The sequence below is a fragment of the Semicossyphus pulcher genome, unplaced genomic scaffold (assembly GCF_022749685.1).
Source record: "Semicossyphus pulcher isolate SPU_LCO1_2020_fin unplaced genomic scaffold, fSemPul1.0.p SCAF_16, whole genome shotgun sequence".
NCBI classification, from domain to species: Eukaryota; Metazoa; Chordata; class Actinopteri; order Labriformes; family Labridae; genus Semicossyphus; species Semicossyphus pulcher.
The window spans coordinates 1,512,058-1,527,071 of record NW_027211670.1 but is presented as its reverse complement, the minus strand read 5'-3'; the positions used below and the strand labels follow the sequence as shown (position 1 = coordinate 1,527,071).

Below are 15,014 nucleotides of genomic sequence, written 5' to 3'. Positions count from 1 at the left end.
GAGTTTGTCCTCACCTGCTGTAACGTTTCATTGAAATAACACCTGTTAATCTGAAGCTGTCTCAGACATCAGCACCTCAATGTTCCCATGTTTCTCCACTGCTCCTCTTTGTCAGTGTAAAGCTCTATAATATTTAATGTTTCATATGTGTTCACACAGTACCTCTGCAGGTGGGGGGCTGCTGGCTGCTGGCAGGGAGGCGTTGGAAGAGGCACTGGACGAGCTCACAGACACGCTGCGCTTAATCTCTTCTGCTGCCTGCAACACATTCAAAACAAGAAAATATTAAAAATATATATATCATAAAATAAAACTTCACAAATCAGAGTACATATCATCCATACTCCATGTGTCCATACTCCCTCCCCTAAAACTACTTGTGGATGTTGTGTATCTACGTTGTCTCATTTAACTTTGAACATATAAATCTTCACTGCTTTGATCGCCTCAAACTGAATCATATTCACCTCTGATATATTTTAAGGTTTAAATGTCAGAGACAGTTCCTGTAAAACCTGCACCAATAAAACAAAACTGTATGGCAGCTGGACACGACGAGTAGGAGAATACATGTAGGCGTATGTGGTGTCCAGCAGGGGGCAGCAGAGCCCTCTGTCAGGAATCACACACACAGCAGGTCTTAATCTTGTTCTCATCACTCACTTATTAAAGCAGCGGCTCAGCGTCAGCACTAATCTGTGAGCAGGATGTTACACTGGATGAAATATTAACACATGTTAAGCTGCACTCTGCGACCTCACGTGACTCCCTTCATGTATGAGATGATTCGTTAGCAGCTGCTTGGCTAAAAATAAACTCTGGAAGTGGCTTTGGACAAACGCTACAAAATGCTGCATAACACAAGAGGAGGCTGTCAGCACATGCACACACTCAGTTTAACTCAGACGCTCCTCTCCTAATGGCCTTTGTTTCCACTAATGCAACTTAATAACCTCTTTAGATGTTGAGTGTTTTTCAGCTGTTTATTTCTATCTTTGTGTTTTATCTACGGATGCCCTGAGAGGACAATGAAAGAACAAATCCTGATGATCAATTTCCTGAGTCTGATCTAAGTTTGTTTTCTCTCCTGTATGTATGTACAGAACAGTATCAGTGCCAGCTGTACCAAAATAATAAATCAGAATAGGGTTTTTTTGCATTAGAAGAATTTTAACTGTAATTTCAAAGTGTAAAACAAACCCAAAAAGCTTTGTCATCCGATTTATTTTTCTTCTGCTGACAAATGCTGTCTGTAGATTATGACTTTAAAACAGGTATTTAAATAAAGGTTTTTTAAAAATAAAAAGCTTTAACAGGTGACCAAGAAATTGAGAAAATAATCAACTTTTTGTCTTTATGGAAGAGCATTTTTTTACGGAGCCCCCAGGGGATCACTGTGAGATCTTTTTTAAGGGAGCAGGGGTTCGTTTCAGAAAGGAGGTTCAACAAACCCTCAGTCTCACCCCGGACTGTGGTTTGACTTACTCTGAGCTGAAAGTCACTTTCTGGTTTCAGAACAGCTGATCAGAGTCAGTTCAATCAACTCTGACTAGGTTCAGCTAAGTGCGTGCACGCTGACTATAAAAGCCAGCATTAATGGAGCCCCGATACCACGATTCACCAGTGGAGCTCGAAATCCTCACGCGGACGTTCAGCGAATACGAGCATGTTTTTAGAAAAATAAAGTGGGAAGAAACTGCGGCTTGAGGGAACACGTAAGTTTGAACTGGTCTTTTTATTTAATACTTAATCAGGACCGGAAGCTAACATTGATATTAATTTAGGAGCAATCCAGCGGGACAAAAACGTACATGGAAGCAGCTAAAAATAAAACACCAGAACGTCATTCAAAAGGTACAGCTCAGGCAGAACAGGCTCATTAATTAATCTAATATTGTTCCATTATAAACGGCTGCTTTTGTATTGGTAGGAAATGAAGAGGACCAAGCAAATGATCATTTGTCTTATCTGAGCGCTCTCGACAGTGGTGGTGGAAAATCTACAAATGTCTCTGTGGTTTGTACACAGATTTGTCTTTTGATTATTTTATTATAATTATAAAGACTTTTGCAAAGCGGTCAGAGCAGCACAGAGACGCAGGTTTAACAAACCCGGGGTTTTCACTAAACCCGCTTTCTGAAACGAACCCCAGCTGGGCAGAAAACATATATTGCTCAGCGGGAGAGGGATAAGAAGAACAAAAGTATTTCGAGGGAACGCAGAAGTATCCTTCCAAAAAATTCTTGATGTGACCCCCCCGGGACTCCCTAATATTTAGGGAAGAGTATTAGGGCCGAGCAACAAGGAATATTAGTGGCAGGTTATGGAAAATGAATCAGAGAAGGAAGATTTTTTTTTAATTTATATTTTGGCCTACATAAACATAAAAACAAAAAAATCCAAAGACTAATACTGAAAGTTTTACTTTATTCTTCTCGATTTTATAAATAAAATGTTTACGTATTTTATGCTATTTTTCCCAAGTGTTTTCACAGGTTTTAACTCCCCAATTTTCAAGGAAAATAATAAAGAAGTATTAAAATCATCCTGGAAATTCTGTTTTCACCTACTTTTAATTTAATCTGTGTTCACACCTGTTTCCAAGGATGATAAAAAATACTAATAAAAATAATTCTGGAAAAACCTGTTTTCCACCTTTTGCACAGATTAATAACTCACTCTTTACTCACTTTATTTATTCAAAATCGTTCATAGAACAATGCGTGCGTCACATAACTATGAAAATGTAACTGATTTAGAAAATGATTAGCCTGGCCATTTTTTTTACCTGTTCTTAAATCTTAAATACGTTTAGAAAACTTTTTTAATCAGTTTAGAAAAAGGATCTCCAGAATAGTCTATTGATCTCTGGCCCCTCAGGGCTACCGTACTTCTCTCTGCATAAGGTAGAAGACATTTTCTAAAATGCAGTCATATAAATAATCTGAGATAAAACAGAGTGACTGCGCGCGCGCACACACACACACACACACACACACACGTTAAGGTCACAGCTGGTCACCAGCATGTATACCAGCTCTGTGTTACATAATTTCATGTGAATGAGTGATTGTTGTTGTTGTTGTTGCTGCAGCAGGAGAATCTGTCTGCATGTGAGAGTGTGTGAACAGCACTCGCTAGTCTTCTCATTAACATAATCCCCAACTCCCTCTGAGAGTTAAAGCCACTTCAATCCCATGATCCTCTGGGACATGAGCGCGAGAGAGAGAGAGAGAGAGGGGAAACACACTCTGGTGAGCTGTTGTTGCCATGGTGAAGGGTCAGCCACAGTGTCACCAGAGAGGCCAATCCACTTTTCCCATGTTGTCACAGTGTGTGTGTGTGTGTGTGTGTGTGTGTGTGTGTGTGTGTGTGTGTGTGTGTGTGCGTGTGTGCGTGTGTGCGTGTGTGTGCGTGCATGCGTGTGTGTGTGTGCGCGTTATTTACTTTTGATAAACTGGCCCTGCCGCGTCGTTGGAATGTCACACCGACAACATGGCGCTGACACTGCCCACTAATTAAAGGGGCATCCCACTGATTTAACACAACAGCATCATGAGAAGGACTTTTGGAAAAACAGTTGTGTGATACTTTCAGTGGAGGAAGTGACCCTGATGATGTCATTGCTACAAACTGGGAGCTTTGAGAATAAGATGGTACAGATTTACTAACTAATGACTGACACTAAAGGGACAGCGTATTAGCCGGAGAAGAAGAGTAATATTCAGAGAAAAAACTGGAAAACGGAAATTCGAGTTTATAATCTCTAGTAAAATCGTGTTTATCAGAGTGTTTAAAGTAGCTTTGTATATTGTTTGTCTGTAATGCAGGTTTGTTTCCTCTCAGTCTCCGTCATGAGGTCGTAGGGTAACTGGCATGTGTGATGTAACCCCTGGGGCAGAAGGAGCATAGAAAGGTGTTTCTGCAGCAGAGGGTCGCTCAGTCTTTCTCCTCTGTGAAGTCTGCTTCTTGTGTGCAGAGAGGCTGAATCTGCTCCGAGCTCCGTGCCATGCTCGCCTGTGTGAGCAGCAGAGCCAACAGGGCAGAGAAGAGAGACAGGTGAATCAGAGGGAGGGGGCCGTGAACCACTGCCTACTTTTTCTGCAAATGTATGACTTTAATCGGAATTTTCCATTTTTTTCTCTGAATATTTATCTTCTCCTCCAGCTCTGTTATTCATTTATTCATTTATTTATTTTACAATGGTGCTAATATGCTGTTGTACACTAGTGAGGTGCATTATGGGAAGTGTATTGCTTTACCCTTGAAGTCAGATATCTCAGCCATAGCTGCTTCAGGTAGAGTCCCACCTATTTCGGGTTTTTTAGACCGATACAGTTGCAGCCATTGCAGCCAACTTCACAGCCGTCAATCGAAGCAGTTTACGGGAGCAGTTCAAAACTTTTTGGTCCCACTTTTTTCTTATATGCAAAGCAGTCCAAATAAATTACTTTAAAGAGTACGGTCTACAGCTGCTCTGTGTGTAAAGTGTCATGAGATCACTTTTGTTGTTATTTTGGGCTTTATTAACAAAACATTATGGATTAAATTGATTAAAATCACAAACGTAAAATTTAAAAATAAAAATACATTAGTTCTTTGTTTTTGTTTAGTGTTTAATGTTGTTTTTATTTGTAATATTGAGCTGTCTTTTAAGCTGGGATTTCTTTGGAGGACATTTCACCGTGTTCTGGGCTGTCACCAACCCACGGCTCGGCTGCATCGTCCCTTCAAATTGTTATCAGTCAGACTCAGGTTTGTATATTTTTGCTGTGACTCAGAGTTTTACAGTTCAGTTCTGACAGGAAACACTGTCCAGAACCTGTAATCTGCTACCAGGAATGTCCAGAGGATCAGTGGGGCTTTCCCAGCTCACTATCTGTTTGGTGTGTGTGTGTGTGTGTGTGTGTGCGTGTGTGTGTCCTCACCTCCTCCTCCTCTGATGCCCTCTCTGAGAGTGGCTCAGGAAGAGGTCCTGCAGGAGACAAAAAGACGTTTCAGCCTCACTTCTTCCAGATTTACATTAAATTATTAAACAGTCAGAATAAAGAAGTTTCTGATGATTGTGCTTTTATTGTCATGTGGGTGTTTCCGTGTGTCGTACCCGTGACATGCTTCTCGGTGGGCAGGACGTTGCAGCGTGTAAAGAATTCTTCAGTCTCGGCATCGACCACCAGCAGCCGGCTCTCGTCTCCTCCTGCTTTGATGGCCGCCACCACCTCCGAGTGCTGCATGCCAATCACCGACAATCCGTTCACCTGAGAGGAGAGAGGAGAGAAGGAGGAGGAGTTTATTTATCAATTCTCTTTATCAATCATCTCATTGCTAATTATTTGTTATTGTAAAGATGTAGGTGGGAATTTTGTGGCTGTACAGAAAAGTAATGACTTGAGTGATACCCAGCAGAAGAGTACTGGTACCAGTGATGTGAAACATTTGGTAACACTGTTGTTACAGGCCGTGGTACACAAGCAAACTCCCAGAGCTGGAACTAATCAAGCATCCAGTGTGATAAGGCACTGAGGAATTCCTGTGGGAGGAAAACCCGACGTTCGGATACCCTCAGGAATCTCACCAACTCCCACACGGACTGTGGACATGGGACAGGTGGTAGAGAACACTGTGTTATGGTCCTCTGCAGTGACCTTTTCCTGAGCAACAGAATTTAATGACCAGGAGTTCAGGCAGTTAAAATATTACAGGGAAGTTCCAGTATTTCTAAACCCGGGCCTTATTTGTTTTACATATCTTAAGGTCTAAATGACTAATGTAATGTAATAAAACCAGTAGGTTGCTTCAGCCAGCAGTTGCATAACAGGCTGTAATGGCTGCAACGTAATCTTAAAGGCTTAATGCACCCAATAAAATAATGACCACTGAAACTTCTTGTTTTTGCCATGTTTGTTATGACAACATTACAGAAAGGATCCCTACAGAGATAGACCTTTTTGTTAAAGAGGAAGAGGATTTTTAACACCAGAAACAGCTGTTACGTCACTCTCTTAAAAGCAACCAAACTCCATTGACAAAAGCAGTGATTTTATCTTTCAGAACACGGGAGCTGCCGGTTGTCCACTGCTTCAGTTTGTTAGGTCTTTTTGTGTCATTGTGTGATGTGTTGGATCAGGACAAACCGTTTAAAACACAAACCTCACACAGTGACACAAATAAACTTACCGATCAAAGCAGCCACAGAGCAGCAACGTGTTTTTCATGGTAAAATTAGCGTTTTTGTCAATGGAGTCTGGTGGCTTTGAAGAGATCGATGTAACGTCTGTTTGTGGTTAAAACAATCATCTTCCTCTGTAACAAAAAGGTCTATCTCTGTAGGGATCCTTTCTGTAATGTTGTCACACACTTAGAATAACAATCTGAGCCTGTCAGTGGAGGAACTTTTGGTGGACACACTTTTGTTGGACGCATTTCCACCCAAGGATTATGTTGCAGCCCTTACAGCCGGCTGAAGCTATCTATTGGAGCTGCTCCCACACTTTGCGTAGTTAATTAGAACATATGTAAAATAGGGACAAGGTTTTATGGACCATAGCAGATTTCACATTTAAACCTCCACAATATCCTGTGTGAAGCGTCTTTCTTGATGTGGATTCAGTATGTACTGTTGTGGGTTTACCTCATTTACATCACCCCTGCACCCCCATGTCTCTCCTGCATGCAAGAGGCCTTGCAGACGTTTTGAGCAGCCTGTAATTCAGCCCTCAGACGCAGTAAGTGGATTAAACTGTGACCCTGCCATGTTCTACGAGGCCAGCAGGCCCGGATGTCACCCGCAGAGCGAGGGAGGAAAAGTCTTATTTGTGCTTCAAGCACACACTGACACTCTGTGCACAACACAGACACACACAGGGGCACACGGATGAAGACACCTGCACACAAGCAAAAACACACCCACATTACAGCTGCATGGACTCTGCTTCTAATAATAACCTAATACCTCCTGGGATTTCAGTTTGCCCACTCGTGTAATAGGATTACAGCTGATACACATACAAACAAAATGAAACCCACACTCCCACAGTCTCAGGCACAATGTGAAGAGTGTGTGCGAGTGTGTGTTGTGTACCTGGATGATCTTGTCTTTCGGTCTGAGTCCGGCCCTCTCTGCTGGAGAGTCTTCGTCCACAGCTCGAATGAACTGACCCGGTTTGGTCTTCTCACTGTGCAGGTTGAAGCCGTATCCGCTGGGTCCTTTCCTCAGTTGGCAGAGACGAGGTCTCAGCCCGCCTCTCTCCTCCTGCACACACACAAGAGCAGAAATATGGTTCATTAAAGGGTGCAATCACTTATTAGGGTTGTGACAATTCTGAGATAATACCAAAACAAAAACTACATTCACATTTCTTTTTTCTTATTGAAAATTTGCAAGAATGTATTTACCTTATCTCGCATAAAGTCTAGTATTCTTTGAGCCCTGTATTTAAAAGATTTTGGGGCCTTCATGACTAATAAGTTTAAAATATTTAAAGTTTGTAATGGCTGCAAAGTTATCCGTGGGGGCAAATGTACTCATCAAAGTGCGTTCAATAAGAGCTCAGATTGTTATTCTAAGTGTGTGACAACATTACAGAAAGGATCCCTACAGAGATAGACCTTTTTGTTACAGAGGAAGATGATTTTGTGTCATTGTGTGATATTTTGGAACAAAACAAAAAGAAGGAAAAAAAAGAAAGAAACACAAACGTCTAGGGATGCAGGATATTGGATATTTTGCCGATATCCGATATGCCGATATTTTACAACTCATTTAGCCGATTACCGATACCGATATTTATTTCCCGCACACCTAATTGCAGAGATCATCAACTCTCTTCTGTATTGGAATTAGCCTACAGTATAATGGTAGTACTCTTAACACATTTGTTACAACGGTCAGGGTGAGATGGTCTTGAGATGGTTAATCAAGTCTGTAGTGTTGAAAGACTTTGCCTTGGCTCCTCCTCGCATCACCTAAGCTGAGCAGTCATTGCATCGGCGGATATCCGCTAGTTCATTTTTAAGCCAATATCGGCCCATACCGATAACGTGCCAATAATATCGTACATCCCTACAGACGTCACACAACGATACAAACAAACTAACTGATCAAAGCAGCCATAGGACAGCAACCACTGAGTGTGTCACGGTAAAATGAGTGTTTTTGTCAATGGAGTCTGGTACCTTTGAAGAGACTGTTTTAACATGTTTCTGATTTAAAAAAAAAAATCTTTGTCTTTCACAAAAGGTTTATTTTTTCTTATTTTTTACTTAGAAACAGAATTTACATCACTCTAATCAATCCAACCAGACTCCATTGACAAAACACGGGAGGTGTCGGCCTACTGCTTCCTCCATCTGATACTTAATACCAGTGTTGTAGTACTCGACTCGAGTCCTGATTTTCAGGACTCGTGACTCAATTTGGACTTCAGCACTGATGACTCGGACTCGGACTTTAGCATTTACTGCTTTCAGACAGAGAGGAGGACTCTGACTTATTTACGAATCAGGACTGTTATATTGTTTTTGTTATAAGGCCCTAATCATTTATTCAGTTACAAGAGATTATTCAGATACATTTTTCCCCATTCTAATCGATTCTCATTTGAATGACCCAATATCGATGAAAAAATCCTAAGATCGATCTGTGTAAAATGTGTAAAAACGTGTCTGATTACTCACGTTTCTGAGCGCTACTGAACCCAGCATGACTCAGCGCACTCCCCGAAACACGGCAGTGAGGGCGACATGCCTGGACTTGTTTAGTACACCAACTACAGAGACATCAGTGATCGCCGACGGACTCTTTTTCTCGTGTGCGCGTCCATGAATATGTAAGTTAGTTTTGCACTGATGTTTATGTTTTGATAATGCACCAGGTAAGAGGTGCATTGATATTGTATCTGAAATACCCCTAACAAAAATCGATATTGAATCGGATTGAGAAATTCTAATCGATACCCAGCCCTATTTAAGAACCTCTTTGTTTCTTTTGGCTCCAGTCATCATCATGGTAATCTTCAAACAGGCAGCATCATCTAATTATGTATTGTGATAAATATCGATGCTTCATCCAGTTCTTAATGTATTTAATGTTATATTCCTCCGTTACAGTCCACGTCCAGCCCTGGTTTACATCGATCAGAGATTCCACATCAGTACAATCATTGCGTTTGTTCTAAATTACAGAGTCTGCACGTCATGTAATTTATTTACATTCTGCACGTGTGCTGCGGTGATCATTTGGACAAATAATCAGAGTCAGATTCACAGAACAGAACAAATCATGAGGTCAAAAACATGCATAGGCAGGAAAGATGTTACAACATGAGCCATGTGGACCTTAGACAGATGTTCCTGCACATAATAAAACTATACCATAATAGTTAAGTAGGCTGCACTACTAAGTGAATGAAACAGTGGCAGGAGTCTCCTCTCGTGCAGGGGCTAATCCCACTGTGGCCTCCTGGTTAAGTGTCTGATAATCCCATGTGAAGGTCAGGGACGTGTAAACTGTAACCTGTCATTTGAAAATTAATAAGTCACGTTCACGATTGGGTCCTTAATTTCTAGGATAGTATGGAGGCTCATTTCTGCCAAAAAATAATGAATGAATAAAAAGTTACAAACGGAAAAATACGAATACGTTTAAGTCATAATTAAGATACTGCAGCTTTATTATGTGATAATGAAGAATTTTAAGTTAAAGGTAAATATTTTAAGTAAAGAAAGTGAAATACTCAAAATAGAATTTCATCTATTTTTCTTGTCTAATCATTGTGAGCTTCTTGACTCTTGACTTTGTGGCTGCAAGAGAGTCAGTTAAATCTGCTTTTGCTGTTCAATATAAAGATTCGACAATTGCTGCTTTTTAAAATAGGCCTATTTCATGTTCAGGAGTAGGGGTGGGTGCTACTTGTGGATCTGGTGAGGGCTAAGGCACCGGTGACCCCTGTTTCCATCCAGGGGGTCAATGTGGACACTGTGGAGGATTATAAATACTTTGGGGTGTAAATGGATAATAAACTGGACTGGGCCAAGAACACTGACGCCGTCTACAAGAAGGGCCTCTACTTCCTGAGGAGGCTGAGGTCTTTTAACATCTGCAGGAGGACGCTGAGGATGTGGTGGCTAGTGCTCTCCTGTTTGCTGTTGTGCAGCAGGCTGAGGGTCGCTGACGCCAACAGACTGAACAAGCTGATCCACAAGGCCAGTGACGTGGTGGGGGTGGAGCTGGACTCTCTGACGGTGGTGTCAGACAGGAGGATGCTGTCCAAGTTACGGGTTATCTTGGACAATGTCTCCCACCCGCTCCATGATGTGCTGGTTAAGCACAGGAGAAGGTTCAGTCAAAGACTCATTCCCCCATGATGCACCATAGAAAGCCCCAGGAAGACGCACAGACACCTGTTTTAAACTGTGCGCTGAACTGAACTCTCACTGGACATAAGCTGGATGATTGTGCAATATGTTGTTATAATAGTGCACAGACATTTAACTTTTTGCATCGTAACTCTTATTTTGCATTTAACTTTATTTTTCCATTTCCTTTTATTCTGGCTTTTCAATCACCATAGATCCACTTCTAAGCATTTAATCGTTATCTCTTATCTACTGTATTTTTAATGCACATATTTGACATTTTTCTTACTTCTATGCCATATACAGTATTTCTCTATGCTTCTTGTCAGAGCAACTGTAACACCCGAATTTCCCCCTGGGAATTAATAAAGTATTTCTGATTCTGATGGAACAAAATATCAATACAGAAAAATGTCATCGTCCTGACTCATGCAATACAATTATCGATAGGCTGACACCAAATATCTATATTCTAATTTATAAATATACGGCGCTCGAAACATATTTCTCAGCGATTTTTATTCACCGTGTCACTACTTCTAGTCTATAATGTAAATCTGTTTACAGTCTCTAAGCAGGTGCATTGTTTCATCTCAGTTTGTGTTAAATTCTGTGAAACTGACTCCAAATTACATTTTATCTTCTTCAGTTAATCAGATATCGCGATCTATTGTTATATGATTGCCTTGCAATGTATCAATTATTGCTGAACTACTGTATCGTTGTATTATCGTGGGCCACGTATCGCATATCATATCATGAGTTACGCCTGGATCCCACAGGATCTGTGTCCGGCGCGTTCCATCTGTGCCGCGGTTCTGGTCTGTCAGACGGCGCGAGCCCTCGCCCCACAGGAAGCGTGTCTGGTCCGCAGCGCAGCGGAGCGCTGGCCCAAGCAGCTGGATTCACGAGATCACAAGATCGCGGGAGAAATGCGTAATCACGCAAAAACATCAACGTTAAACAGAGCAACACACAAACAACAGTTCAGTTTGCCCCTCCGAGGTTGATTATCTGCTCATCTGGAGATCATTCTGTGATTTTTGTGCTTCTACCATGGCTGAGGAGACTACTTAATTAAAAGTGTTCTTTTTTCAAGATTTCAGTGTGTTGTTGTTATGAAAACTGAAAAAAAACGAGAGCCTGTACCGGTCTGTACATGGTGTTTTATTTTGAAATGAGCCGATGCTGTATGCTGTTTTCGTGTGACTTCCTGTTTGGAACGATCTGCTCTGTTCAGCTTGATGTGTGCTTGAAGCAGCCTCCGTCAAAGCAGTCTTTTATCTTTTGCTAGTGCACTTCATGTTGTAACGCAGTATTGAAATATGTAATTGCACATCGTATTGTGAGGGCACTCAACCTTTCGGCCCTGTGAGAGTGTTGAAAGAATCAACTCACTGCAATCAGGTGTGTGTGGCACTGATTGGCTTTGATTAAGCCCAGGTGTGGGAAGTCTTCATATACCCTGAGTCTCCAGTGCCCTGTGCTGACTCATTATCTCACCTTCAGAGGTAGTGAAAGGTTCTCCATGTGGCGTCTCTAGTTGTCGGTGTATCTTCAAACACCAACTCAGAACTCTGTGTGTATTTGTGGTCAATCGCCTGTTTCCCAGGGAATCATTTGGGGTGCTGGAGAGTTTGTGTGACTCCAGCCTTTTGGGTAATCAAAGGCCTCCCGAGCAGCCTTTGCCTTTAGCTTCGACTTTTCTGGGTCTCCTGGACAATTTTGGTTTTGAGTCAGCTGCTTGGCAGCAGTGATTTAGTTAATCATTTTAGTGCTTTATTTCATTAAGGAAGCCTGTAGTGGCTCTATACAGTTTCGTTGTCTTTTTCCTCCCCTTTCACTGAAGAAATCCTAACCTCCCTTAGAAAGGCTGAGCTACCTAAGCAAGCAGCAGCTCTACTCACAGCCCCTCCTGATGTCATGTGTGTGCTTAGAAGCTTCGGAGAAACACAGATTTTAAAAGGTGAATCTGCTTTATTCGTTATGTTAAGTGATTTAAATCACTCGGTCTGATTGTCTTGAGAGGAGGAGATCTCTGAGGATAATTCATCTCACAGTAAAAACCTTGTGAACGATGAACACTGAAGGGTCATTGAGAGACTCAGTCCTGTCCTGCTGCTGTTCCTGCAGCTCTGGGAGGCAGTTAAAGTTTGATTTGACTGAAGGTCTTCTCGTCTGATGAGTCAAATCATCGACTTCAGAGCAAAGCCCGTATTTTACACAGCTGTATGTAACATGTCCTTAGATAAAAATGTTCCACACCCAGCTGACACCTGATAACCTGCAGCTATCTCTGAGACATCCTGAGCTATCAGCGGCTCTCTGTAACTGATTCTGTGAAAGGTGACTGTTTAAGATGAGGCAGTGCAGCCTCAGCAGACACACCCTCTCACAGAGGATTACGCATTAATCCAGAGGTTTATATGAAATCAGCTGGGTTGATGATTGCTGAATATCTTCAGGTGAGGTTGAACCTTTGGATGGAATCACACATTCATAACAGAGTCCACAGAACCAGCAGCTGCAGTAAAGATGATGAAGGTGATATAACAGGGGAGGTGCAGAGTTCACTCCAGGAACACTTTACACGGCAATTAATCTTATCTCAGTCATGTACCTCCTTCTGAGCCAGGGGATTTACCATATACACACTACTGTGGATTCAGCTGCTTATGAAACGTTTATTCCCCTCACTTTAGCCTGAAGGCACTGCTGCCGGTCAAACAACATGCACCCACCCTAAAATGGTGCCAAGCATGGCTCTGCACCCTCAAAGTTCTGCAATAGAAACGCTCTACAAGTGCCTACATTGGTCTAGTTGTGATTTAATTTCTTGATGTATTTTCAAGTATCTCCAGAATCTGTGCAACCTTAGCCATAAGGTTCTGTAAGTGAATAAACCATAGTAATTGACGAGAGGAAAGAAAAATCGATGATGATGAAGTGCCCAACTGTCACTTATCACATTCATACCCGTTGGCTACGCCACCGGATGCAATTTGGGGTTCAGTGTCTTGCCCAAGGACACTCGGACATGTACAATGAGGGAGCTAGGGATCGAACCTCCGACCTTCCCTACCACTGAGCCACAGCCGCCCCTAGCTGAATGATCTCATTTTCAAAGGAGACCTGGCCAAGACAGCAGCATAAAAGTTACAGACACTACACATCCACAACGTTGAAACACAGAGGATAGGCTGTACATGCACGTGTCAAGACTTGAAGGCTAGCAAGTGAGCGGAGCAGAGAACATAAAAGCTTTCTTTCCCAAATCAGTCCTTGCACTCGGAACAGACATCAAGACACATCCTGAGTTCCCAGACGAAAATTACAGTCAGATCTCTGCACAACGTGCTCAACTTGCAAATGTAAGATGGAAGTTTACCCAGAACAGCTTTATGAATAAACAAGTACCAGTGACTGAGCCTACAAAGTGTTCAGTCATTGGTACTGTTGCTGAAGAGAGCCGTCTCACATCTTTACTATCTCTGCTGAGAGTTTCAACGCTGCAGAGAAACGGAGCGCCTGCAGGGTCTGTAAAGCGGAGCTTGTTTATCACGGGAGCACGTCGGTGATGAGCGAGCAGAGAGAAGCCACGATCGAGTTGATTTAATGTATTTTGGTCTGTTGTTGGTTTTAAACTAACGGAAACTTGATGTTGGATTTTTTATTTCTCTTGTGTATCAGTCGGAGCCAAATGAGCAGCAAAGTTTTAAAAAAAATAATTTTTGAATGAAGATCTCATATTTATTGTCTTTATTGTTGGCTAGCACTTAAAGGAACCTCCAACTACATTTAAAGAGAGCCGAATAAGCTAATAATTATCAGATAAGTCCATTAGCTTTTAACTCGCTCAAACAGAAGTGAGCACATAACTCCAATTCTTGCAGATCTTCACTGGTTACCAGTTCATTTTAGAACTTTGAGTGCTTTTTTAGTGTTTTTAAAGCCTCACATGGTCACCACCTTAAATCTGTGATCTTTTCATGTTTTACGTGCCAGATCGCCGTCTGAGATCCTCTGGTGGGAACTTTCTGTCCGTTCCTGAATCTCGCCTTGTGACTTAAGATGACCGGGCCTTCTCTGTTCGAGGCCCTGAGCTTTGGAACCTCAGATAAGCTGAGTCATTGTCCTCTTTAAAATTAACTGGTGTTCTTCTTTATTTATTTATTTCTATTAAGGTTATTTTAACTGTTTTTACTCCGCGTACTCCCGTATTTTAATGTTTGCCTGTGAGGCACCTTGTAACTTAAGTTTGGAGAGGTGCATTATAAATAAAACCGAGTATTAAATTAGCTGTTTATTTCAGCCCTATTTGAGCTATTTTTATGAAGAGAGGAAAGATGTTTTGATAGTTTCATCTGCAATATTAAAAGAGTGCATACTTTTATATTTCGTGATGTCATTTCCTGTTCTGAGTATCTTCGTATGCTCCATAACCCTAAAATACGTTCAACCTAAAGGTGATGGAAGTTTTGGAAGTTCTAGTTCATCTTCATGTTTCTTAGTTCAGATCAAATGAAACATGATTATACAAACAAACAGCATCCCAGAGGCAGTTCACTGCAGGCGAGATGTCACCAAGTTTTAAACCACATAGCAAACAATGACTTCATCAGAAACTACAATGTGATGAAGCAAAAGACAGACGTGCT

General features: G+C 41.7%; 1 protein-coding gene across 1 annotated transcript in view; it reads right to left on the bottom strand.

The window, feature by feature from the left end:
* Window positions 1-15,014, bottom strand: part of nherf1a (NHERF family PDZ scaffold protein 1a) — a 32,730-nt gene that overhangs the window by 1,831 nt on the left and 15,885 nt on the right. The window contains exons 2-5 of the mRNA XM_069664488.1: window positions 7,082-7,252; window positions 5,105-5,258; window positions 4,929-4,975; window positions 163-258 (exon numbers count right to left, since the gene is read on the bottom strand). Of these exons, the coding sequence (XP_069520589.1) occupies window positions 163-258; window positions 4,929-4,975; window positions 5,105-5,258; window positions 7,082-7,252 (468 nt within the window). The remainder of the gene's footprint in view (window positions 1-162; window positions 259-4,928; window positions 4,976-5,104; window positions 5,259-7,081; window positions 7,253-15,014) is intronic.